Source organism: Lepisosteus platostomus, chromosome 8 (assembly GCF_059453375.1).
Source record: "Lepisosteus platostomus isolate fLepPlt1 chromosome 8, fLepPlt1.hap1, whole genome shotgun sequence".
Classification (NCBI taxonomy): Eukaryota; Metazoa; Chordata; class Actinopteri; order Semionotiformes; family Lepisosteidae; genus Lepisosteus; species Lepisosteus platostomus.
This window is the reverse complement of record NC_142618.1, coordinates 18,940,153-18,964,325: the sequence shown is the minus strand read 5'-3', so window position 1 is coordinate 18,964,325 and position 24,173 is coordinate 18,940,153. Positions and strand designations below refer to the sequence as shown.

Below are 24,173 nucleotides of genomic sequence, written 5' to 3'. Positions count from 1 at the left end.
GAAATGAAATTAGAACTGTGACTTAAATCTCATAGTCTCGCCATCTATGGCCAATTCTTTGATGCTATTTTTTTCTGCCTATCACATTCTGCCTATCTATCTTAAAGAAGTAACTTTAATTTTTGTCCCCTTCCTCGATCCATTTTGCTCGATTTTACCCAAGCTCCTTTTGCTATTCTAGTGTCAATACCATCCAAATGCTTGAGACATTTACTTAGATTTGAGCTTATCACTTGATGATAGTTTAACTTTAATTGTATGAAGGTTTATAACAGTATGAATTACTATCCTTAACAAGAAGGATTTTCCTGTCTAATTTTAGCTAATTGTTCATTGTACTTTATTGAAAATGCACTAATCTTCCATTTCCGATACTTCAGTTTTTCTGTAAGAATATCAAAATCCATACTTTTACTATTATTTTCAACGAATAATTGAACTAATCAACTGTATAGGCCAACAAAACCTATCATTATTTAGCAAGTCATTGTTCAACTTCCAATATTTCCTTCTGTACAAGATCCAAATTGAATTGGAGAGTTTGGAAAAAGCCAATACTCGATTTTTGATTTAAGGGTAGGATTAGGTTTAAACCAGGCGTGTTGTTTAGTACAGTATTACTATCCTCCAAATATGACTTACAATTAGTGTTTTCAGTGGAATATCATCCTTGAATGTGTCTCTTTCAAGGTATTCATCAAGACACACCTCCTATAATGAGATGTACATGTAATTGTCTGTTATTTCTTCCAACTAATTTCTGTTTTGGATTACTGTGGCATTACTGAATTGTCAACAAAAAGATACTTATTTTTAACTGTTCACATTATGGACCTTTAAATACAATAAGCAGAATCGTCAGACATTTCCCCAAATCAGAAAGGGGACGTTATATTTAAAAAAATATTTTTCTGAACTTTCATCTCACACTGGCATTTATAACCACTGCTTCAGCAGGGACTTTCAGTTCCCTTTTTTGGTCTGAAATGAGGAAGAAGACAATTTGTTCAATTCAAGATGACGTCGAGAGGGAAGCACCAAGAGCAAACAGCCGCTAATCCAAGAACCCAGACTCAATGCTCAGATACAAGAGGAAATGCGTTTTAGTCATGGGGTTTTCAACCACCAGCATTTAAATAAACACATCAACACCCTATGGTAACTTGACCCAGCCCCTGCAGGAGTCCTTAATCTTCCTGCTTTTTCTCTATTTCTGTAGATGCTTTACCGAAACTTCACCTAATGAGAACAACAGCCCAACAGTAAATAACCTCTCGTTGCTTTCACACACCATGCAAGAGCTAAGCACTTTTTTGCACCACAGTAAACACAACTCTTTATAAAGGACGCAGTACTCAGCTGAGTAAATCAGGTCACTCCAGACTGAAACATTTGGTCACAGCCAATACAAATTCCTCCCATGACTGCAAACCTCTTCTGCACGATTGTTCAACTGGCAATCAGCCCTTGCTCAGGTATTACAAAGGGTCACTTCAGAACTGCTGTGTGCAAGATAGGACCAAGTAAGAGGCCGAGGGCAAGGACAGGGAAGAGGGAGAGATACAGGGGCCCGTAGAGGAAGAATGGTTTGAATGCATGGTGTAGCTCAAAGGGGGATAATAATAATAATAATAATAAAAAACTTTATTTTATATAGCGCCTTTAAAGGTGGCTTCTCAAAGCGCTTTACAGGATGACAATAACAATAAATAAGAAGACTACAACAATAATTAAGAAGATTTCACAAGATAGGACACAATTATAATTACAACAATACAACAATAACAATAGAGGAGACCGTGGAAGATGGTATTAAGAAGAGCAGAGGGGTGAAGAATGGAACCAGTTGAGTAAAGGCTTTTCTGAAGAAGAAGGTTTTGAGTCTGGATTTGAAGGAGTTTAGAGAATGTGACTCTCTAATATCCTTGGGCAAAGAGTTCCAGAGCTTGGGGGCATGACAGGAGAAGGCCCTGTCGCCCTGTCGGGTACAGACAGCTGTCCTCTACATATTCGTGCAGATTCGTTCCGCACTTATCAACCTTGCTGATCTGGCAAGAGACCCATGGGGATGAAACAACTTTACAAGGTCCAGTTCCAGAGAAACAGGGAAAGAGTGAAGGAGACTTGGCTCCAGTATTTACAGGTAAGAGTTTGTCTCTTTTTGCAGTTTTTTGCAGTGTACAGTATATACAGTAGATTCTGCTTTTATAGTATCCATTTCCTGGAGAATAACAGAGAATGAGGCAAACGCAGGACCCCATACATTCATTCGTGTGGACGAAGCTGGCTTCACTCTTATATAGGTGAGGAGACGAGGGAGGAACACCAGTGGTCAGAGGGGTGCAGACACCAGCCCGTGTGCCGCCATCTACAGCACCTGCCACGGGCCCCCTAGGTCAGCAAGTGGGACAGTGTTGCTCTCCACCCCTGAAGGGACTGCAGCCAAACCGCAAACACCGATACAGTTTCTCCCTCCAGTCCCTCCTTGTCCCCAGTCCAGTTGAGGGACTCCTCTCTGCGTGTGGGTGGAAAGTCTATGAGCACCACTTAGGCAGTCAGCGTTGGAGAGGGACAGCCAGCCACATGGACGAGCCCTGCCAGGAGATATCTTCCTCGCTGCTTTGCCAGGCAGGAAACCGCCCAGCAATGCTGATGCTATGTGGGGCCTGATCAATAAGAGCCAATGGCCTGAATGTGGTCTGTACTGTACCAGTGAGGCCTCTTTTGAAACTGCTTTGACTTGACAGTGATTTGTTAATCACGTGCTGTATTTCGTTTCTCCTCTGTATATACGGCGTCACAGACTTGTACAGGACAAAATGGCAAAGGGTGAAATGAAGCCTTTGGCTTCTGGATATTCGGGGTCTCAAGTGACAGTCATTTTGCATCAGTCATCTGTGGTCAAATCATTTTAGGGAAAAAGAATAAAGCCCATGCTGCGATAATGTTTGCTTGCGTTTTATGGTACAGTACATACTAGAATTATAGTAGCAACAGATGGCACAGACATGTGCAGTAGGAGAAGGTAAAGGATGCTGGGGTACTATTGATGGCTGTAGGTAGTGTTTACTAGGCCACTGTGTAATAATGACTGAAATTACATAACAAGCTGCATGTTTTAATGGAGGAATGGCATTGGTCAGAGGGCCACTGTAAATGTGCCCTTGTTGATTTTCTGCCATGTACTTCCTGTTTTGAGAGTCCAAATGCTTTCTGCTAATGCAATGTGTCATTTTGCCCGGCGTGTTTTGGTTGGGGCTGCGTGTTGTTTCGAAGAAACAGAGTGAAGAAAGACTGTCTGCTGATATTGGAACGGTCTCCGTTCCCCAGCACTGACATTGGACAGTCTTATCCAGTTCAGTGCCCCCTGGAAAGAGAAGCAGAAACTGCATGTTTTTGTGCCTTCACTTATGATAGGGATAAAAAAGGAGCCTGCTTTACTTCAACACTCAACAAGCATCATGAAGTAGGTACCTGGCACACACACAGGTACAAAGACCTCACACCTTAAGAAGGCTAAACAGCTGAAACATTATCTCTCCTTTCTTCTCAGCATGGCATAAACCTTCATCTGTTCTTCTGAACTAGGTACTGCATGAGGATACTGAAAGGAAGAAGCTCCTAGTTCAGCACAGCAGGGGGAGGCACAGCTCCAGTTCTGGGGGGTCCCGAAAGTTTCTGTTTTTCTTTCCACCTTCGATTCCAATTACTTTTAACCAGGAATTGATTAATTGGACAAGTCAAAGCCTTTTCATGTTCTGGAGACGCTGGGGAATGGAGAAGAGACCCTTTAGACCTGCTGGACAGACCCCCTTGAGGACCAGGGTCGGCCTCCCATAATCAACCGCTCCCAATACTTGTCCTCACCCTCGTCACTGAATCCAGAAAGGAGCGTGGTGAAAGAGAATCAAGTTCAGCTCCACGCACTTGAATTCACTGTCCAGGTCATGAGATCTCATGCAGAGAACACTGCTCATGCCTCTGGACATGTTTCAACCCTGGCTGATAGTGGTATCAGTAAATAAGGGATATACTAACCAACAACAGGGTAGTTAATACCTGACAGGACACAGTCAATAAGTGCCGCACCCTGTACATTCCAATATCTGCTCATGGTTACTTCTGCAAATCACAATCAGTAACACACCCCCTCCCCCCAACACACACACACACACACACACACACTTGCACCCCCAGCTGACCTCTGCACCACAGCTGGGCAGGTTTCAGCCCGATCACATGAAAGCAGTCCTTCCTCTTTCGAACTAAACCCCCGTCTACAAGCTCCGCGGGGACACACACACTGACACACTCAGTCACAAAGGGACGTATTGGAACCCGTTCAACGTCACAGACTGAACTGCAACTGGAACCAAGAGGCGGGTTTTTCGACAGCCGGAGCCAGAAAAGAGAAGCAGAAATCGAAAGACTTCGTGTGGATCCCTCACCAGCGCCGAGGTTTGAAAAGCCAAATCTTCCCCGATGCTCAGAAACTGAACTGTGGCCGACTTCCACCGATTTGTAAAGAAGAGGCGTCTTCACTAATAGTATGGCTCCAACGTTTCGCGCGTGGCTCCAGTCGGCGTTGACCCTGCTCGCGATGACCTTCCCCAGGTCCTGCAGCTCCCTGCCGGTTTCCCAGAGATCCGGCAGCGGTATCCGGGAGTGCAGGAAGACTCTGGCCATGCCGGTGCTGGAGGTCCTGCCAGGCGGCGGCTGGGACAACCTGCGCAACCTGGACATGGGCCGGGTGATGAACGTCAGCTACGCCCTGTGCCAGACCACCGAGGACGGCGCCTACCTCATCCCGGACGAGGTGTTCGTGGTGCCGCAGAAGGTCAGCAACGTGGAGACGCACTCGGAGCTCATCGAGAGCTGGCTGCAGCAGAGCAGCTCGGTGGCCCGCTCTATCAACGCCGACGTGTCGTTCCTGGGCGTGCTGAACGGCAAGTTCTCCGCCGAGAGCCAGAGGATGAAGACGCACCAGGTGCGCGAGAGCTCCGTCACCACCCGCGTGCAGGTGAGAGATTTATTACAAAGAGTTCTCTCCAACACCTCCCTCTAAGATCAGATCACTTTATTGGCCAATTTCTTGCATTTCGTGAATTTGTCTTTTCACAGACCCCCAGCTTGCTCTCCGTGAGACACACAGACAGGAAGAGAGAAGCTGGGGGTCAGAGTGCAGGGTCAGCCATTTATATGGCACCCCTGGAGCAGCTGGGGTTAAGGGTCTTGCTCAAGGGCCCACCGGAGTAGGATTCCTCTGCCGGCCGCGGGATTTGAAGCAGCAACCTTCCAGCCACAGACACAGATCCTTAGCCAAAGAGCCACCTCTCTGCCCCCAAAAGACTGCCATTTCCGAGCGACTGCGTACCTCATTACTCAGACGCATCAGCACTGACAGGAGACATCCAGCTGCATGACAGCCATGTGGCACAGTGGGCAGATATTGGGACTTGTAAGTGGGAGGTTGTGGGTTCGAATCCCAGCTGAGACACTGTTGTAGCCTGGAGTGACCTATTCCAGTCAGTAGGCATGCATACAACATGAATGGAAGTGAACGTAAGTTATGTGGATACAATCTAATAAAAAATAAATCTAATCTAATGTTAGGAAAAAGGATGTGCTTGGACAGCCTTAATGCAGAAGACAAAATAAAGGCACAAGTGACAAGTACGCTTTAGGATCAGTTCAAATATATTGTATTTGTATAATCTGCACGTAAGTATTATATAATTTAACTAGTAATGGTAGTTTCATTAGTATTATTTAACTAATAATGAATTAATCTAATAGAATTTTATCCAACATGTTTTTAATTAATGCAAGTTGAAATGATAATTAAACTCAAACCTAGGTTTAAAAATTTCGACACTGTTGAAGAGGGATTTCGACGAATCATACATGCCTTTAGGCTTCATATTCATTAGAGAATGTCATGGCCTACAGAGCTTCGTCAGCACGCATCGGCTGCAAAGGAGCACGTAAAGGTTTATTTCATGCTAAAAGGAAAAGAAAAGAGACAACGGGTCAGGTGGGCAGAACAGGCCCGGGAGAGACCCGGTCCAGTTGGTACAGGGGTCTCCAGCCCTGGCCCTAGAGAGACCCGGTCCAGTTAGTACAGGGTTCTCCATTCCTCACCCTGGAGAGACCCGGTCCAGTTGGTACAGGGGTCTCCAGCCCTGGTCCTGGACAGACCCTGTCCAGTTAGTTCAGGGGTCTCCAGCCCTGGTCCTGGACAGACCCGGTCCAGTTGGTACAGGGGTCTTCAGCCCTGGTCCTGGACAGACCCGGTCCAGTTAGTTCAGGGGTCTCCAGCCCTGGCCCTGGACAGACCCGGTCCAGTTGATACAGGGCACTTCAAACTGTCAGTGGAAGACTTTCCCTTCAGCCCAGGGTTGTGTTTTGTGTCTCTTCTCCATTTCCAGAGTGGCAGTATCTCTTTCACATTGTGGAGACCACAAGTGTGCACAATTTGGAAAATGCAGTCTTGCCACTGCGCCATCCGGTTGTAACACAGCTCCCCCCTGAGTTTAATGAACCGCTTTTCACTCTGGGAGTGAACGTACGCCCTGGCCTTTCTCTTGCCTTTTTCATCCGCTCGTTCGCTCTCTCTCTCTCTCTCTCTCTCTCTCTCCGGCAGGTGCGCAACTTCATGTACAGCGTCAAGGCCCACCCGGGCTTCTCCTTCGACTCGCGCTTCAGGCAGCAGGCGGGCGAGATCGCCGAGGCCCTGGAGAACAACCAGACGCGCCGCGCGGCCTTCCTGGCCGAGATGCTGGTGCTGCAGTACGGCACGCACGTCCTGACGGCGGTGGACGCCGGCGCCAGCCTGGTGCAGGAGGACTACCTGCGCTCCTCCTTCCTGTCCAGCAGCCAGTCCGAGGGCTTCTCCTTCAGCGCCGCCGTGGGCATCAACTTCTTCAACAAGGTCAACGTGGGCCTGGACGGGGGGGGGAAGGATACGGACTCGCTGACCAAGGCCTACCAGGGCAACGTCACCTACTCCGTGACCCAGAGCCATGGCGGGGCGCCCTTCTACCCCGGCATCACGCTCCAGAAGTGGCAGGAGAGCACCGCCAACAACCTGGTGGCCATCGACCGCTCCGGCCTCCCGCTGCACTCCGTCCTGAACCCCGCCACCCTCCCGGATCTGCCGGCGCCGTCCGTCCGCAAGCTGGCCCGCGCAGTGCGGGACGCCGTCAGGCGCTACTACACCGTCAACACCCACCCGGGCTGCGTCAAGCCCGACTCCCCGAACTTCAACTTCCAGGCCAACGTGGACGACGACTCCTGCGAGGGCCCCGCCACCAACCTCAGTTTCGGGGGGGTGTACCAGCGGTGCGCCCCGCTGAGCCCGGACGCGGGGCCGCTCTGCCGGGTCCTGGAGCAGAAGAACCCGCAGACGGGCTCCCTCGGGTGCCAGCAGCCCTACAGCCCCACGCTCCTGCGCTCGGAGGTGCGCGAGGAAAGCTACAGCCGCCTGGAGTGTCGCAGGGAGTGCCAACGCTGCTGGCTCATCCTCTCCTGCTGCGAGCAGGTCTGCGGCGACGCCTACCGCGTGCGCCGGGCCCAGATCGACACCTACTGGTGCGCCACAGAAGGGCCCGCGCCCCCCCTCTCGGGCTTCCTCTTCGGGGGGCTGTACGGGCCCTCCCAGCAGAACCCCTTCACCAACTCCCAGGCCTGCCCCCCGGGCTTCCTCGCGCTCACCCTCCTGTCCGACGGCCTGAAGATCTGCCAGAGCGCCGACTACGAGGTGGGCGCCCGCTTCGCCGTGGACTTCGGGGGGCTGTTCAGCTGCGAGGCGGGCAACCCCCTGGCGGCGGGGCGCCCCCGCTGCCCGGCGGGCTTCAGCCAGCACGTGGCGGCCGTGAGCGACGGGTGCCAGGTGCTGTACTGCGTGCGCTCGGGGGTGTTCAACGGCGGCGAGCTCCTGCCCGTCCGCCTGCCCCCCTTCACCCGCCCGCCCCTGGCCGGCCTGGGCGCCACCAACACGGTGGCGGTGATGATGGAGGGCGAGAGGTCCTGGATCAGGGACGGCCAGAGCCGCCTGTGGAAGGTCGCCTCGCCCGGCCAGCTGCAGAAGATGGCGGAGGTGTTCGACGGGTCCCCGCGGGGCCTGTCGGGCGGGGAGACGTTCGGCGTGGTCCTGGGGGCGGCGGTGGCGCTGGCGCTGGCCGCCGGCGCGGTCGCGTACGGGCTGAAGCGGCGGCGCAGGTGGGGCAGGGGGTCGCAGCGGGGGTACGACGAGATTCCGAGCGAGCAGGCCCATGGGGCAGCAGGGCCCGCCGAGGTGGCGGAGACAGAGATGGAGGGGGGCGGCAGCGGATCCACTCAGGCCCTGTTGGCTTGAGGGTGTCTGAACGGGACTTCCCAAGCACTTCCTGCAAAACCCTGGTTGACGTTTTTCCCCCATTAATAAGTTTGCTATAGAGCGGAACGGTGGCGCAGTGCTTTGCAGCGCTGGGGTCCTGGGTTCAATTCCTGAGGTGCTGTCTGTGTGGAGTTTGTATCTTCCCCCTGCGTACACTATGGTTCCTTCCAACAGTCCCAAGACATACGTTTAGGTTGATTGGCGTCTGGGAAAATCGCCCCTGGAGTCAGTGTGCCCCATGATGGACTGGCGTCCCATCCAGGGTGTACCCTGCCTTATGGCTGCTGCTGATCAGGGTTAGGCTCCAGCTGCCCTGCAGAGCCTGCATAAACTGGTTTAGTAAAATGAACGGGGGGATGGAAGGACTTCGCTGTGTCCCCCAACAGCAGAGAAAAGAAGTGCTCGGCGTTGATCTGACCAAACTGTGTTTTTGTACTGCACGGTAACATTCATTAGGATATACAAACAATTGCATGATATTAAATGCCAGATGTCTTCTATGCTACACATTTCGAAAGATTGGGAACACATGGGGAGTTTCTGATCCACTGAGCAAAGGACGCGCTCCCGTAGGACACTCGATCCCTTCACCGATAACCCTCGGGGTCATGGGAACACAACCCGAGCTAGGTATATGCATAATGTTGAATATAAAAAAAATTTGATGATTTAAAAAAAATAATCTTATAGCTTATAGCTTTTAATAGCTTTTGTTTATGGTATCCTTAAGGGGTCGTCACTGATGAGAACGTGTACTCACTTGTCTTCTGTAATCGTATAATTCATTCTTCACTGTCTCTGAGCTCTTTTTTTATCGTAATGATTACTAATAGTCTAACCATTATTAAATTTGGTGGCATTAAAATACCAGTTGGCAATAGCACCTTCTGTGTTCTTTGGATAGCTTTCTTTCAGGCAGTTTAAATTCCACTGCAGGAAGATAAGTATCGCCTACTGACAATACTGAAAACATGCACACGATACAATAATAAAACAAATTAATAAGCTTTAACTCTGGGCTTTTCAGGGGTGGGATGACCGGAGAGTAACTTTAATGATGTTCCCGTGGAAAAGCCAGCGCTTTAATGATTAGAACACATTTAATGCACAGAAAAGATTACAAGTCTGATTCTGATTTTCTGAGAGAAAAGGAAACAATATCGGGCCTTTTCGATTGAGACAATGGGACGAACTCACAATGCCCATGGCACTATCCTGCATTCATAACGCAAGATCCTCTGTTACAGTACCTTATAAAAATAAAACAATCACATAAATCACAGCACACGCAATTTCACTTATAGCGAGACGTTCCTTCTTCACAGCTAATGCGGTTGTGGGCGCCTTTCAACCTATTAGTATCACCCTGTACAGAAGTGGACAGTCCCGGCTTCTGTCTTCCCTATTCCTGTCCATTTAATCGTTTTCACAAAATGAGTCAGTCCGTTCCGCGGTTCCGACTTGAATGAATCAGTCGGTTTTGCTTTGCTGCCTAAGCAAAACGCCTTTAAACATAACTGCAGTGTGCTCGGCCATTCGCTCGGTGTGGTACTAAAGAGACGCAGTCCTTCCGGGCTGTCAGTGGAGGTCTTTCCCTTCAGCCCAGGAGTGCACCTAGTTTCTGTCCTCTGGGCCGCTTCCAATATCTTTCCCATAGCGTAGCGCCTTATACGGTACAAAGTAATTAAATGTGGCCTTAGTAGTGCACGACAACATTCCTTAATTTCAGTTCTACGCTTTCAGCTATACGTCCTCGCTTTCTTCGTGTCTGATAATGATTGTGGAGAAGGGCTGCGTTTATTTCCCAGCTGGGAATCTCGGCACAGCCCGCCGTTTGGATCAATATCGTAATGGGTCGCCACAGGCCGCCCCGCTACCCGTTACTGTGCAAAGTGTGAACACATAGCGTGCCGCTGCGGCAGAAAGCCGAAGTGAAATTTCGCTACAGTAATAGGGAAGAGGAACGAGTCGACAACGGCCGTTTCCTTATTCCGAGTCTGAAACAGGAACCAGGGACCTTGATTTTTACCTTCGCAGTATGTGGTTGTCTCCCAGGAGAGCAGAAATGGTGTGGTGCTGGACCGGCTTGTCCGGACATTGTCGTTCGTCTTTAGGAAGCGTCAACGTGTTTGAAGGAGCTTTATGACACTATTGCCCAAGCGGAATCAATTAACGGAACATTTCACAGACACGTTGTGTGCTCCATTTGAGATGAAGCTGGCCCTCCGAGATTTGACATTTTACATTAAACAACCTAAAGTAATGGACACACACAACTAGAATATAAGCATTATGAACCACAAACAGAAACAGAAATGCAGGGCACTCTCCCCGAGCAGGAGATGTAATACGTCTTCCCAGCTAGATACGCCCGAGCACAACCGCAAGGTAAGAACACAAACACTACAATACATTTACAAAAATAACCAGGACAAATGAGACATAGTCTCACACACTGCCACGGGGAAAGCACTGGCTTGTCACACAATTACATTAAAATATGTTGTTGTACATTTTCATTCAACATAAAACATTATTGTGGAACAGTCTCACTGTTCCTCAGGCTGTGACAGGAGATCACACACTGTGTTATTATTATTATTGAGAGACAGGTACACTGTCTGTTCCTCAGGCTGTGACAGGAGATCACACACTGTGTTATTATTATTATTGAGAGACAGGCTCACTGTCTGTTCCTCAGGCTGTGACAGGAGATCACACACTGTGTTATTATTATTATTGAGAGACAGGCTCACTATCTGTTCCTCAGGCTGTGACAGGAGGTCACACACTGTATTATTATTATTGAGAAACAGGCTCACTGCTCCTCAGGCTGTGACACTGACCCTGCGCTCTGACCCCAAGTCTTCTCTCCCTGTCTGTGTGTCTCATGGAGAGCAAGCTGGGATATGCGAAAAGAACAATTCCTAATGCAAGAAATTGTATATGGCCAATAAAGTGATCTTATCTTATTATTATGATTGAGAGACATATGTCATCTCTGTTAATATGACAGAGATGACATATTGTGCTGCAACTCAATTGAATTCCCTCCACCAGTAGGATCGGAAGCTGTGCTGATAATGGCAGGTGTGGGAATTAATTCTGAGATTCGATTTATTATTTTAAGGAAGAATGTTTGTCTAGTCCCAGAGTATTTCTCACAGTACAGCAGAAAGTGCATCTCCGTCTCTGCCTCCCCCTGCTGGCAATGGGAGCACAGCCTCATGCCCCAGAATACTGATTATAATTAATAATTTCTTACACTTATTCAAGCACTTTTCTGGACACTCCACTCAAAGTGCTTTACAGGTGATGGGGACTCCCCTCCACTATCACTGTGGAGCACCCACCTGGATGATGCGACACCAGCCATAGTGCACCAGTCTGCTCACACACACCAGCTCTCAGTGGGGAGGAGAGCAGAGTGATGAATCCAGTTCAGAGATAGGGATTATTAGGAGGACATGACTGGTGAAGGTCAGGGGAGAAATTTGGCCAGGACACCAGAGTAACACCCCTACTCTTTTTGAGCAACACCCTGAGATTTTTAATGACCACAGAGAGTCAGAACCTCAGTTTTATGTCTCATCCGAAGGTGTGTCCCCGTCACTATAATGGAGCATTAGGACCCACACAAACTGCAGGGTTAGCGCCCCCTGCTGGCCCATCTAATACAGTGGTTCTCAAAGTTCTATGGTCCGCGGACAACTTACGCCAAGTCACAGATGCGGTGGACCACCTACAGTATGCCTATGTCCACTTCTTCCCCTGTAAAACTCATCACCTATTCATGTACTAAAAATAAATAATAATGAATTACATTTTATAAAAAGTACTCATATTTTTACAAACAAAGCTGCATATTTTGCCAATGTTTTTATGACTTAAAAGGTTAATGTGAAGAATGGAGTTGCTTTTGTTGAGCAATCAGTGAAGTGATATCTGGATCCAAGCTGGACAAGTCTCATGTGCGGACGAAGACATCACATCAAGCACACCTTCTGCTTTCTGGCACGTCACATTGATCAAGCTGTTGGAATCAGAATTACAGCACTGCTGGTATGGTGCACAAATCACCTCACTCGCACTTTCACTCCTATTCTGCATCTTACTCGCACTTGCGCTGTCACTATCCTCGCTATATGTGCGTTTCAGAGTCCCAGATTTGAGCCAGTGCTCCATAATGACCCTTCTGCTTCGACCGCTTCTTTAAATTACACCCCGAACTTTCAAACTCAAAGTAAGATATTCAAAAGTGAGAACACAACGGTACGAACAATAATAAGTGCAACGGCCGAACCACACTCATGTCACAACGGAAACAGCGTAACCTTGAATCGTGACAACTAGTGAGGCACGGACTGACTCAGTTTAAAAAACAAGATTTTAGATCGGGTTGGGCGGGTGCGGGGTTGATCTTTGACCGAAAGCAAAATATTGCAGAAAACCGATCATTTGTATCTTAAATGAAAGTGATTCTGACGTTTTACCCTATTTAAGCCCCAGTTGGTTGTATCACCACAAGGCAAAACGGGAGAAAACAGACACCTGCTGAGCTCCAGGGGGCTGCCAGCTGGGGGCTGCAGGGTGACAGAGCTGCTAGCCTGTATCCAGTACAGGCTTCTCAGTGTGGCAGAGTGACAGCAGTGGGAGTGCGCTGTGAGTACTTGATTCTCAATAACAAGTGTGTTTGGCTGGGTGTGCTATCTGCTCTTCTCTTTCTCTTTTAAGCCTACTTCCTCTCCATTTTCAAGCTCTTCCTAGCATTTTTGTGCAAACAGCAGGCCTCAGTCTTTGGGCTTATGAGTGGCTTTGTGCGACTAGATGCCCAGTGTTAAAGGGGAGCTGCAGTCCCAGTTTCTCAGACCACTTATTAAATCTTGTGGCGTTGAAACACTAGCCCAGTCTGGGGTCCACTGAGGTCAGTGGGGTTGTTACACTAGCCCAGTCTGGGGTCTACAGTGAGGTCAGTGGTGTTGATACACTAGCCCAGTCTGGGGTCTACAGTGAGGTCAGTGGTGTTGATACACTAGCCCAGTCTGGGGTCTACAGTGAGGTCAGTGGTGTTGATACACTAGCCCAGTCTGGGGTCTACAGTGAGGTCAGTGGTGTTGATACACTAGCCCAGTCTGGGGTCCACAGTGAGGTTGGTGGGGTTGATACACTAGCCCAGTCTGGGGTCTACAGTGAGGTCAGTGGTGTTGATACACTAGCCCAGTCTGGGGTCCACAGTGAGGTTGGTGGGGTTGATACACTAGCCCAGTCTGGGGTCTACAGTGAGGTCAGTGGTGTTGATACACTAGCCCAGTCTGGGGTCCACTGAGGTCAGTGGTGTTGATACACTAGCCCAGTCTGGGGTCTACAGTGAGGTCAGTGGGGTTGATACACTAGCCCAGTCTGGGGTCTACAGTGAGGTTGGTAGGGTTGATACACTAGCCCAGTCTGGGGTCCACAGTGAGGTTGGTGGGGTTGATACACTAGCCCAGTCTGGGGTCCACAGTGAGGTTGGTGGGGTTGATACACTAGCCCAGTCTGGGGTCCACAGTGAGGTTGGTGGGGTTGATACACTAGCCCAGTCTGGGGTCCACAGTGAGGTTAGTGGTGTTGATACACTAGCCCAGTCTGGGGTCCACTGAGGTCAGTGGTGTTGATACACTAGCCCAGTCTGGGGTCTACAGTGAGGTTGGTGGGGTTGATACACTAGCCCAGTCTGGGGTCCACAGTGAGGTTGGTGGGGTTGATACACTAGCCCAGTCTGGGGTCCACAGTGAGGTTGGTAGGGTTGATACACTAGCCCAGTCTGGGGTCCACAGTGAGGTTGGTGGGGTTGATACACTAGCCCAGTCTGGGGTCTACAGTGAGGTTAGTGGGGTTGATACACTAGCCCAGTCTGGGGTCTACAGTGAGGTCCCTGGGGTTGTTACACTAGCCCAGTCTGGGGTCTACAGTGAGGTCAGTGGGGTTGATACACTAGCCCAGTCTGGGGTCTACAGTGAGGTTGGTAGGGTTGATACACTAGCCCAGTCTGGGGTCTACAGTGAGGTCCCTGGGGTTGTTACACTAGCCCAGTCTGGGGTCTACAGTGAGGTCAGTGGTGTTGATACACTAGCCCAGTCTGGGGTCTACAGTGAGGTTAGTGGTGTTGATACACTAGCCCAGTCTGGGGTCCACAGTGAGGTTGGTGGGGTTGATACACTAGCCCAGTCTGGGGTCTACAGTGAGGTTGGTGGGGTTGATACACTAGCCCAGTCTGGGGTCTACAGTGAGGTTAGTGGGGTTGATACACTAGCCCAGTCTGGGGTCTACAGTGAGGTTAGTGGTGTTGATACACTAGCCCAGTCTGGGGTCCACAGTGAGGTTGGTGGGGTTGATACACTAGCCCAGTCTGGGGTCTACAGTGAGGTTGGTGGGGTTGATACACTAGCCCAGTCTGGGGTCTACAGTGAGGTCAGTGGGGTTGATACACTAGCCCAGTCTGGGGTCCACAGTGAGGTTGGTGGGGTTGATACACTAGCCCAGTCTGGGGTCTACAGTGAGGTTGGTGGGGTTGATACACTAGCCCAGTCTGGGGTCTACAGTGAGGTCAGTGGGGTTGATACACTAGCCCAGTCTGGGGTCCACAGTGAGGTTGGTGGTGTTGATACACTAGCCCAGTCTGGGGTCCACAGTGAGGTCAGTGGTGTTGATACACTAGCCCAGTCTGGGGTCCACAGTGAGGTTGGTGGGGTTGATACACTAGCCCAGTCTGGGGTCCACAGTGAGGTCAGTGGTGTTGATACACTAGCCCAGTCTGGGGTCCACAGTGAGGTTGGTGGGGTTGATACACTAGCCCAGTCTGGGGTCTACAGTGAGGTCAGTGGGGTTGATACACTAGCCCAGTCTGGGGTCCACAGTGAGGTTGGTGGGGTTGTTACACTAGCCCAGTCTGGGGTCTACAGTGAGGTCAGTGGTGTTGTTACACTAGCCCAGTCTGGGGTCTACAGTGAGGTTGGTAGGGTTGATACACTAGCCCAGTCTGGGGTCTACAGTGAGGTCAGTGGTGTTGATACACTAGCCCAGTCTGGGGTCTACAGTGAGGTCAGTGGGGTTGATACACTAGCCCAGTCTGGGGTCTACAGTGAGGTCCGTGGGGTTGTTACACTAGCCCAGTCTGGGGTCCACAGTGAGGTCAGTGGTGTTGATACACTAGCCCAGTCTGGGGTCTACAGTGAGGTTAGTGGGGTTGATACACTAGCCCAGTCTGGGGTCCACAGTGAGGTTGGTGGTGTTGATACACTAGCCCAGTCTGGGGTCCACAGTGAGGTCTGTGGGGTTGATACACTAGCCCAGTCTGGGGTCTACAGTGAGGTCAGTGGTGTTGTTACACTAGCCCAGTCTGGGGTCCACAGTGAGGTTAGTGGGGTTGATACACTAGCCCAGTCTGGGGTCTACAGTGAGGTCAGTGGGGTTGATACACTAGCCCAGTCTGGGGTCTACAGTGAGGTCAGTGGTGTTGATACACTAGCCCAGTCTGGGGTCCACAGTGAGGTTGGTAGGGTTGATACACTAGCCCAGTCTGGGGTCTACAGTGAGGTCAGTGGTGTTGATACACTAGCCCAGTCTGGGGTCTACAGTGAGGTCAGTGGTGTTGATACACTAGCCCAGTCTGGGGTCTACAGTGAGGTTGGTAGGGTTGATACACTAGCCCAGTCTGGGGTCCACAGTGAGGTCAGTGGCGTTGATACACTAGCCCAGTCTGGGGTCTACAGTGAGGTCAGTGGTGTTGATACACTAGCCCAGTCTGGGGTCTACAGTGAGGTCAGTGGTGTTGATACACTAGCCCAGTCTGGGGTCTACAGTGAGGTCAGTGGGGTTGATACACTAGCCCAGTCTGGGGTCTACAGTGAGGTTAGTGGGGTTGATACACTAGCCCAGTCTGGGGTCTACAGTGAGGTTGGTGGGGTTGATACACTAGCCCAGTCTGTGGTCCACTGAGGTCAGTGGGGTTGTTACACTAGCCCAGTCTGGGGTCCACAGTGAGGTTGGTGGGGTTGATACACTAGCCCAGTCTGGGGTCTACAGTGAGGTTGGTGGGGTTGATACACTAGCCCAGTCTGGGGTCTACAGTGAGGTCAGTGGTGTTGATACACTAGCCCAGTCTGGGGTCCACAGTGAGGTTGGTGGGGTTGATACACTAGCCCAGTCTGGGGTCCACAGTGAGGTTGGTAGGGTTGATACACTAGCCCAGTCTGGGGTCCACTGAGGTCAGTGGGGTTGTTACACTAGCCCAGTCTGGGGTCTACAGTGAGGTCAGTGGTGTTGATACACTAGCCCAGTCTGGGGTCTACAGTGAGGTCAGTGGTGTTGATACACTAGCCCAGTCTGGGGTCTACAGTGAGGTCAGTGGTGTTGATACACTAGCCCAGTCTGGGGTCTACAGTGAGGTCAGTGGTGTTGATACACTAGCCCAGTCTGGGGTCTACAGTGAGGTCGGTGGGGTTGATACACTAGCCCAGTCTGGGGTCCACAGTGAGGTTGGTGGGGTTGATACACTAGCCCAGTCTGGGGTCCACAGTGAGGTTGGTGGGGTTGATACACTAGCCCAGTCTGGGGTCCACAGTGAGGTTGGTGGGGTTGATACACTAGCCCAGTCTGGGGTCTACAGTGAGGTCAGTGGTGTTGATACACTAGCCCAGTCTGGGGTCCACAGTGAGGTTGGTGGGGTTGATACACTAGCCCAGTCTGGGGTCCACAGTGAGGTCAGTGGGGTTGATACACTAGCCCAGTCTGGGGTCTACAGTGAGGTCAGTGGGGTTGATACACTAGCCCAGTCTGGGGTCTACAGTGAGGTCAGTGGTGTTGATACACTAGCCCAGTCTGGGGTCTACAGTGAGGTCGGTGGGGTTGATACACTAGCCCAGTCTGGGGTCCACAGTGAGGTCAGTGGGGTTGATACACTAGCCCAGTCTGGGGTCTACAGTGAGGTCAGTGGTGTTGATACACTAGCCCAGTCTGGGGTCTACAGTGAGGTCGGTGGGGTTGATACACTAGCCCAGTCTGGGGTCCACAGTGAGGTTGGTGGGGTTGATACACTAGCCCAGTCTGGGGTCTACAGTGAGGTTGGTAGGGTTGATACACTAGCCCAGTCTGGGGTCTACAGTGAGGTCAGTGGTGTTGATACACTAGCCCAGTCTGGGGTCTACAGTGAGGTTGGTGGGGTTGATACACTAGCCCAGTCTGGGGTCTACAGTGAGGTCAGTGGGGTTGATACACTAGCCCAGTCTGGGGTCTACAGTGAGGTTGGTGGGGTTGATACACTAGCCCAGTCTGGGGTCCACAGTGAGGTTGGTGGGGTTGATACACTAGCCCAGTCTGGGGTCTACAGTGAGGTCGGTGGGGTTGATACACTAGCCCAGTCTGGGGTCCACAGTGAGGTTGGTGGGGTTGATACACTAGCCCAGTCTGGGGTCTACAGTGAGGTCGGTGGGGTTGATACACTAGCCCAGTCTGGGGTCCACAGTGAGGTTGGTGGGGTTGATACACTAGCCCAGTCTGGGGTCTACAGTGAGGTCGGTGGGGTTGATACACTAGCCCAGTCTGGGGTCCACAGTGAGGTCAGTGGTGTTGATACACTAGCCCAGTCTGGGGTCTACAGTGAGGTCAGTGGGGTTGATACACTAGCCCAGTCTGGGGTCTACAGTGAGGTCAGTGGGGTTGATACACTAGCCCAGTCTGGGGTCCACAGTGAGGTTGGTAGGGTTGATACACTAGCCCAGTCTGGGGTCTACAGTGAGGTCAGTGGTGTTGATACACTAGCCCAGTCTGGGGTCTACAGTGAGGTCAGTGGGGTTGATACACTAGCCCAGTCTGGGGTCTACAGTGAGGTCAGTGGTGTTGATACACTAGCCCAGTCTGGGGTCTACAGTGAGGTTGGTGGGGTTGATACACTAGCCCAGTCTGGGGTCTACAGTGAGGTTGGTGGGGTTGATACACTAGCCCAGTCTGGGGTCCACAGTGAGGTTGGTAGGGTTGATACACTAGCCCAGTCTGGGGTCCACAGTGAGGTCGGTGGGGTTGATACACTAGCCCAGTCTGGGGTCTACAGTGAGGTCAGTGGGGTTGATACACTAGCCCAGTCTGGGGTCTACAGTGAGGTTGGTGGGGTTGATACACTAGCCCAGTCTGGGGTCCACAGTGAGGTTGGTGGGGTTGATACACTAGCCCAGTCTGGGATCTACAGTGAGGTTAGTGGGGTTGATACACTAGCCCAGTCTGGGGTCTACAGTGAGGTCAGTGGTGTTGATACACTAGCCCAGTCTGGGGTCTACAGTGAGGTTAGTGGGGTTGATACACTAGCCCAGTCTGGGGTCTACAGTGAGGTCAGTGGTGTTAATACACTAGCCCAGTCTGGGGTCTACAGTGAGGTCAGTGGTGTTGTTACACTAGCCCAGTCTGGGGTCTACAGTGAGGTTAGTGGGGTTGATACACTAGCCCAGTCTGGGGTCTACAGTGAGGTCAGTGGTGTTGATACACTAGCCCAGTCTGGGGTCTACAGTGAGGTTAGTGGGGTTGATACACTAGCCCAGTCTGGGGTCTACAGTGAGGTCAGTGGGGTTGATACACTAGCCCAGTCTGGGGTCTACAGTGAGGTCAGTGGTGTTGATACACTAGCCCAGTCTGGGGTCTACAGTGAGGTCAGTGGCGTTGATACACTAGCCCAGTCTGGGGTCTACAGTGAGGTCAGTGGTGTTGATACACTAGCCCAGTCTGGGGTCTACAGCGAGGTCAGTGGCGTTGAAACACTAGCCCAGTCTGGGGTCTACAGTGAGGTTGGTAGGGTTGATACACTAGCCCAGTCTGGGGTCTACAGTGAGGTCAGTGGTGTTGATACACTAGCCCAGTCTGGGGTCTACAGTGAGGTCAGTGGTGTTGATACACTAGCCCAGTCTGGGGTCTACAGTGAGGTCAGTGGTGTTGATACACTAGCCCAGTCTGGGGTCTACAGTGAGGTCAGTGGTGTTGATACACTAGCCCAGTCTGGGGTCTACAGTGAGGTTAGTGGGGTTGATACACTAGCCCAGTCTGGGGTCTACAGTGAGGTCAGTGGTGTTGATACACTAGCCCAGTCTGGGGTCCACAGTGAGGTCTGTCAGTGTCAGTGGCCCCTGTCACACAGAGTGTAATGTTGTTGTAATATGGCAGCAGCTTACTTCTAAGCTAATGCGCAGTCAACACCTTAACATGGGTGTGAGTTACCTGCACCCAGCCAGCTTGCTAATTTGCAGGTGGATTCTCGGGTAACAATAAACTTTAAAATGACACCACAGAAATCACTCAACAGAGCTCATCTTCAAATATTAGCATTTATTGAAAACAGGCCAGCATTCAGATCAATGTGCAGTAATCCTGTGTACATTTATATGTTGGTAGATATACAAAGTTTACACCATCTCCCAGCCCAAACAGCCATAAGCCTGGAGTGAAAGAGATTGGCTGCAGAGATAAGAGTAAGAGAGGGATGGAAGAGAGCAGAGGTCCTGAAAGGTAGGAAATCACCTTGGATGATTTTTAGGGCTCAAAAGGGCAAAGAAAAATCAATTGTCTAAGCAATGTTTAGATCACACAGTTTCCTCATTTTTCCTTTGTGAGCTGCAGTTGCCCCAGTGCGCCTGCACGATTTGAGGGGGCGCTCACCCCTTCTCTTCTGATCTGGGCACTACAGACGGACTGTACGTGGTGTCCGGAAACGTTGGTTTCTTCTACCGTCCAAAGGTGTGGCGCGGCGCCCAGTGCACTGCGTCTCCATCAGCTCTCCCCTTCTGCCCCCACCCCCCCCCCCCTCGGTGCTCTCCTGCCCCCCCTCACTTGCTGGCCATGGTGTAGCAGCCGTGGGGGTGCCACTGCATGTCGCGGATGCGCCTCATGGACTGGATCTGGGGAGTGCGGGCGCCCCACTCATTCCAGTGCCTGTAGTCTCCCTTCTCCAGGAGGTACTGGTAACCACGGTAACCGGGGAACTGGTATCCTACCCACCTAGAGAGAGAGGAGAAAGCAATTAAAATATTTTCACTAACTGACTGGACACTCCAGGACATTAACACTGCACTGAGAGAGAGGGGTTAATACAGTCCAGACACACTGACTGGACACTACAGGACATTAACACTGCACTGAGAGAGAGGGGTTAATACAGTCCAGACACACTGACTGGACACTACAGGACATTAACACTGCACTGAGAGAGAGGGGTTAATACAGTCCAGACACACTGACTGGACACTACAGGACATTAACACTGCAGTGAGAGAGAGGGTCAATGTGTCAGTGAATCTGTGTTACTAAGCTTCTGTCTGGACTCACGTTCCACAGCTGACCATGATGCTGCCCACTCTGTCAGTGAAGCCGTAGGAGAAGAGGCTGGGCACATCATCGTCCATGATCTCCATCTTCCTGCCCTTGAACTCCCCCACCTCGTACAGGCAGATCTTGTGCTTCTCTGGGTCCTGGGGGGGACGGGGAAGGAGGGAGGAATTAGCTGAGTCAGTGCAATCTTCTTCAGGAGTAGCCCCAGCGATTACGTCTTTAAGAGAGCGGCAGGAAAGCTCAGCTCCACGCACCCACACCCCTTTATGTAAAGGAAGAGAAACTCATACCTGCCCTAAAAGATTTAGAAAGAGAAGTTAACAGAAGTGGATAATATTGACCTCGGAAGAGGAAGCTACCCCCCTTCTCAAAAGTGTGACTTCATCCAAGAATCAGGGGACGCTGCTACTTTGTGCACAAAACGCCAAGGCAGCCTGGGGGCACAGGCAAGGGACACAAGTGGCACAGCTCCTCACGGCGGGGGGGGCGGGATCTCAGATACGGCTGTGGGCGACGCTGGCAGAAAGGCTGAGGGGAGGGTTACCATTCGGACAGGCCGGAAGGACATCATCCACTCGTTCCTGTAGCTGTTGCTCCAGCTGTCCCAGCGAGGGTACTCGCCCTTCTCCAGGATGTACATCTCGCCACAGAAGTTCATCTGCTCGTAGCCCACCCAGCTGCGCGGAGAGGGAGAGAGGAGAGAGCAGAGCTGAGGCTCAGCACTACAGCACAGACACGCCGACCCCTGCACTGAGCCGCACTGCGAGAGATGGGGATAGTGGCGATACGTGCCCAATCCGTGCAGTTTACAGTGTATTGAGATCGTCTTGGCAGATGATGCAGTGGATGTATTGTATTAATCAATCAATATGTCCTTCAAGACTACACTCAGGTGGTGCAATGCTTAGCATTGCTGGCTTGTAGCACTGGGGCCCAAGGTTCAATTCCTGGGGTGCTGTCTGCGTGGTTTGCGTGTTCCCCCTGTGCCCGTGCGGGCCTGCCCTGCGTGCTCTGGTAGTGCCGTCCACAGACGGCGAGGTCAGCCCGTGACCCTGTGTCGGATGGAGTGGATGACGCCCAGTGCCGTGCGGAAAGCGTGTGGGCGGCGTGTCTCGGTGGTCGGTGTCGCCCAGCAGCGGTCAGACACTCACGGTCCACATTCGACCCGGATGGAGCGGACTCTGTCGATGCCGCTGTCGCAGATGCTCATGCACTCTCCGGAGAACTCCACACAGCGACCCTGGAAGTTCTCCTGGTCGAAGACGTACATCTGCGGCGGGCAGGGAGGGACAGAGAGGTCAGGGGAGAGAGAGAGGGTCATGTCTGACCGTGCTCCGAGTGCCGGGCTGTGGCGGTCTGGCTTTATTGTGGATCCATGTGTGTGACATTGCTTGGCTGTTTTTTTGTTGTACATCTGTAATGTTTTCTGGTTTGAGTCTGAATTGTCTCTCTGTGCAGGGAGGTGCTAAAAGTGTCTGAAGTATTCATACGCTGCCCCACAGTGGTTTCCTGTGTATTTCCAGAATATTACTACAGATTACTTTTTTACCACCTTTCCAGGCTGTGTTGCAGTGTTGTGTTGTGTTGTGTTGTGTTGTGTTGCACAGTGTTCCTGTGTGTTGCAGGGTATGGGTGTGAGTCTCCAGGCTGTGTAGTTCAGTGTTGTGCTGTGTTGCACAGTGTTGTGTTGTGTTGCACAGTGTTCCTGTGTGTTGCAGAGTGCAGGTGTGAGTCTCCAGGCTGTGTAGTTCAGTGTTGTGCTGTATTGCACAGTGTTCCTGTGTGTTGCAGGGTGCAGGTGTGAGTCTCCAGGCTGTGTAGTTCAGTGTTGTGTTGTGTTGCACAGTGTTCCTGTGTGTTGCAGGGTGCAGGTGTGAGTCTCCAGGCTGTGTAGTTCAGTGCTGTGCTGTGTTGCACAGTGTTGCACAGTGTTGTGTTGTGTTGCACAGTGTTCCTGTGTGTTGCAGGGTGCAGGTGTGAGTCTCCAGGCTGTGTAGTTCAGTGTTGTGCTGTGTTGCACAGTGTTGTGCTGTGTTGCACGGTGGTCCAGTGTGTTGCAGGGTGCAGGTGCGGGGGCAGTACTGTACCTTGTAAGCCATCATGCCCATCTCGGTCTTCTTCGTCTGAGCGCTCTTCCCATCAGTCTGGGAGGCGGCCTTGGAGGACTTCTCTCCGCTGGAAGACATGGTGACTGAGGAGGCCCAGGACAGAGGGCAGAGAGAAACAGCAGCACAGGCAGTGAGAGAGAACAGGAGTCAGGGGCAGAGGGCAGAGAGAAACAGCAGCACAGGCAGTGAGAGAGAACAGGAGTCAGGGGCAGAGGGCAGAGAGAGAAACAGCAGCACAGGCAGTGAGAGAGAACAGGAGTCAGGGGCAGAGGGCAGAGAGAAACAGCAGCACAGGCAGTGAGAGAGAACAGGAGACAGGGGCAGAGGGCAGAGAGGCAGGAGAGGGGCAGAGAGACAGAGAAAGAAAAAAATCTCAATATATACACAAATGCACATTGAACCCACATCCATGTAGCCTTGGTTTTGTGCAATAACTGAGCAACACACTGCCCACTACAGCACAGAATAATGTACTAAACTACACAACAGTTTACCAAAACTGTAGCATACAGATTAGAGCAATATATCCTAACATCATATAGCTTCATCCATGCAGCATTACAAGTTAATTATACTGCACAGTGCAGTGTCCCAGAGTATAATATATAGTGCAAATCACTACAGAGCAATATAACACATTAGTAAAGTGTTAAAGTAAAGCACATTAAAGTACAGCACAGACCGCCATTTCTGAAATTATACTACAGCACATTGCCCCATCCCTGACATTACAGTACAGCATAGAGCCCCATCCCTGACATTACAGTACAGCATAGAGCCCCATTCCTGACATTACAGTACAGCACAGACTGCCATTCCTGAAGTTACAGTACAGCACAGACTGCCATTCCTGAAGTTACAGTAAAGCACATTGCCCCAATCCTGAAATTATACTACAGCATTCTATTGCATTGCAAAGCCCCATTCCTACCATTAAGCCAGGCTGATACTGTATTGGGGAGTGCAGAGACCAGCCCCTCTCTGGGCTCTTACCTCTCTCTGTGTGAGGGGTTTGCTGTATGTCTCTCTGACGGTGTGTGTCGGTGTACCTCGCTCCCTGCCCTTTTAAACCCTGGCGTGCTCCAGCGGGGGATTAAGGCCAGAGAAACAAACCCGCTGAGCCCACAGGAGGGAGAGAATAGAATCCCCCCATCATCATCCCTGCCAGAGAGAAGGGGGGCCGCTGAGCACACCGAAATGTGGAGAGTTACAAGTCAGCAGTTCAGTGAAAATGGCGTGTGCACTCACAATACAGCCATGACAGAAAGTGACCTGCTGCTACACACACTGAAGAAAAATCAGAATTGCTTGAAATGATATGGTGCTTTTCATCTGAAGGGAAC

The 24,173-nt window shown here is 51.1% G+C and overlaps 2 protein-coding genes across 2 annotated transcripts; one reads left to right on the top strand and one right to left on the bottom strand.

The window, feature by feature from the left end:
• Positions 1–4,245: 4,245 nt before the first annotated feature.
• LOC148657024 (macrophage-expressed gene 1 protein-like) lies at positions 4,246–9,257 on the top strand. Its single transcript, XM_088642726.1, has 2 exons — positions 4,246–5,020; positions 6,644–9,257. The coding sequence occupies exons 1-2, from the start codon at positions 4,550–4,552 to the stop codon at positions 8,354–8,356; spliced, it is 2,184 nt and encodes a 727-aa protein (XP_088498852.1). The 5' UTR covers positions 4,246–4,549; the 3' UTR covers positions 8,357–9,257.
• Positions 9,258–19,708: 10,451 nt separating this feature from the next.
• Positions 19,709–23,857, bottom strand: crybb1l2 (crystallin, beta B1, like 2). The gene is made up of 6 exons (XM_088642725.1): positions 23,824–23,857; positions 22,810–22,913; positions 21,874–21,992; positions 21,267–21,399; positions 20,720–20,862; positions 19,709–20,392 (listed from the first exon to the last, which is right to left on the bottom strand). Exons 2-6 carry the CDS (start codon positions 22,906–22,908, stop codon positions 20,221–20,223), a joined length of 666 nt encoding a protein of 221 aa, XP_088498851.1. The 5' UTR covers positions 22,909–22,913; positions 23,824–23,857; the 3' UTR covers positions 19,709–20,220.
• Between the last annotated feature and the right edge of the window lie 316 nt (positions 23,858–24,173).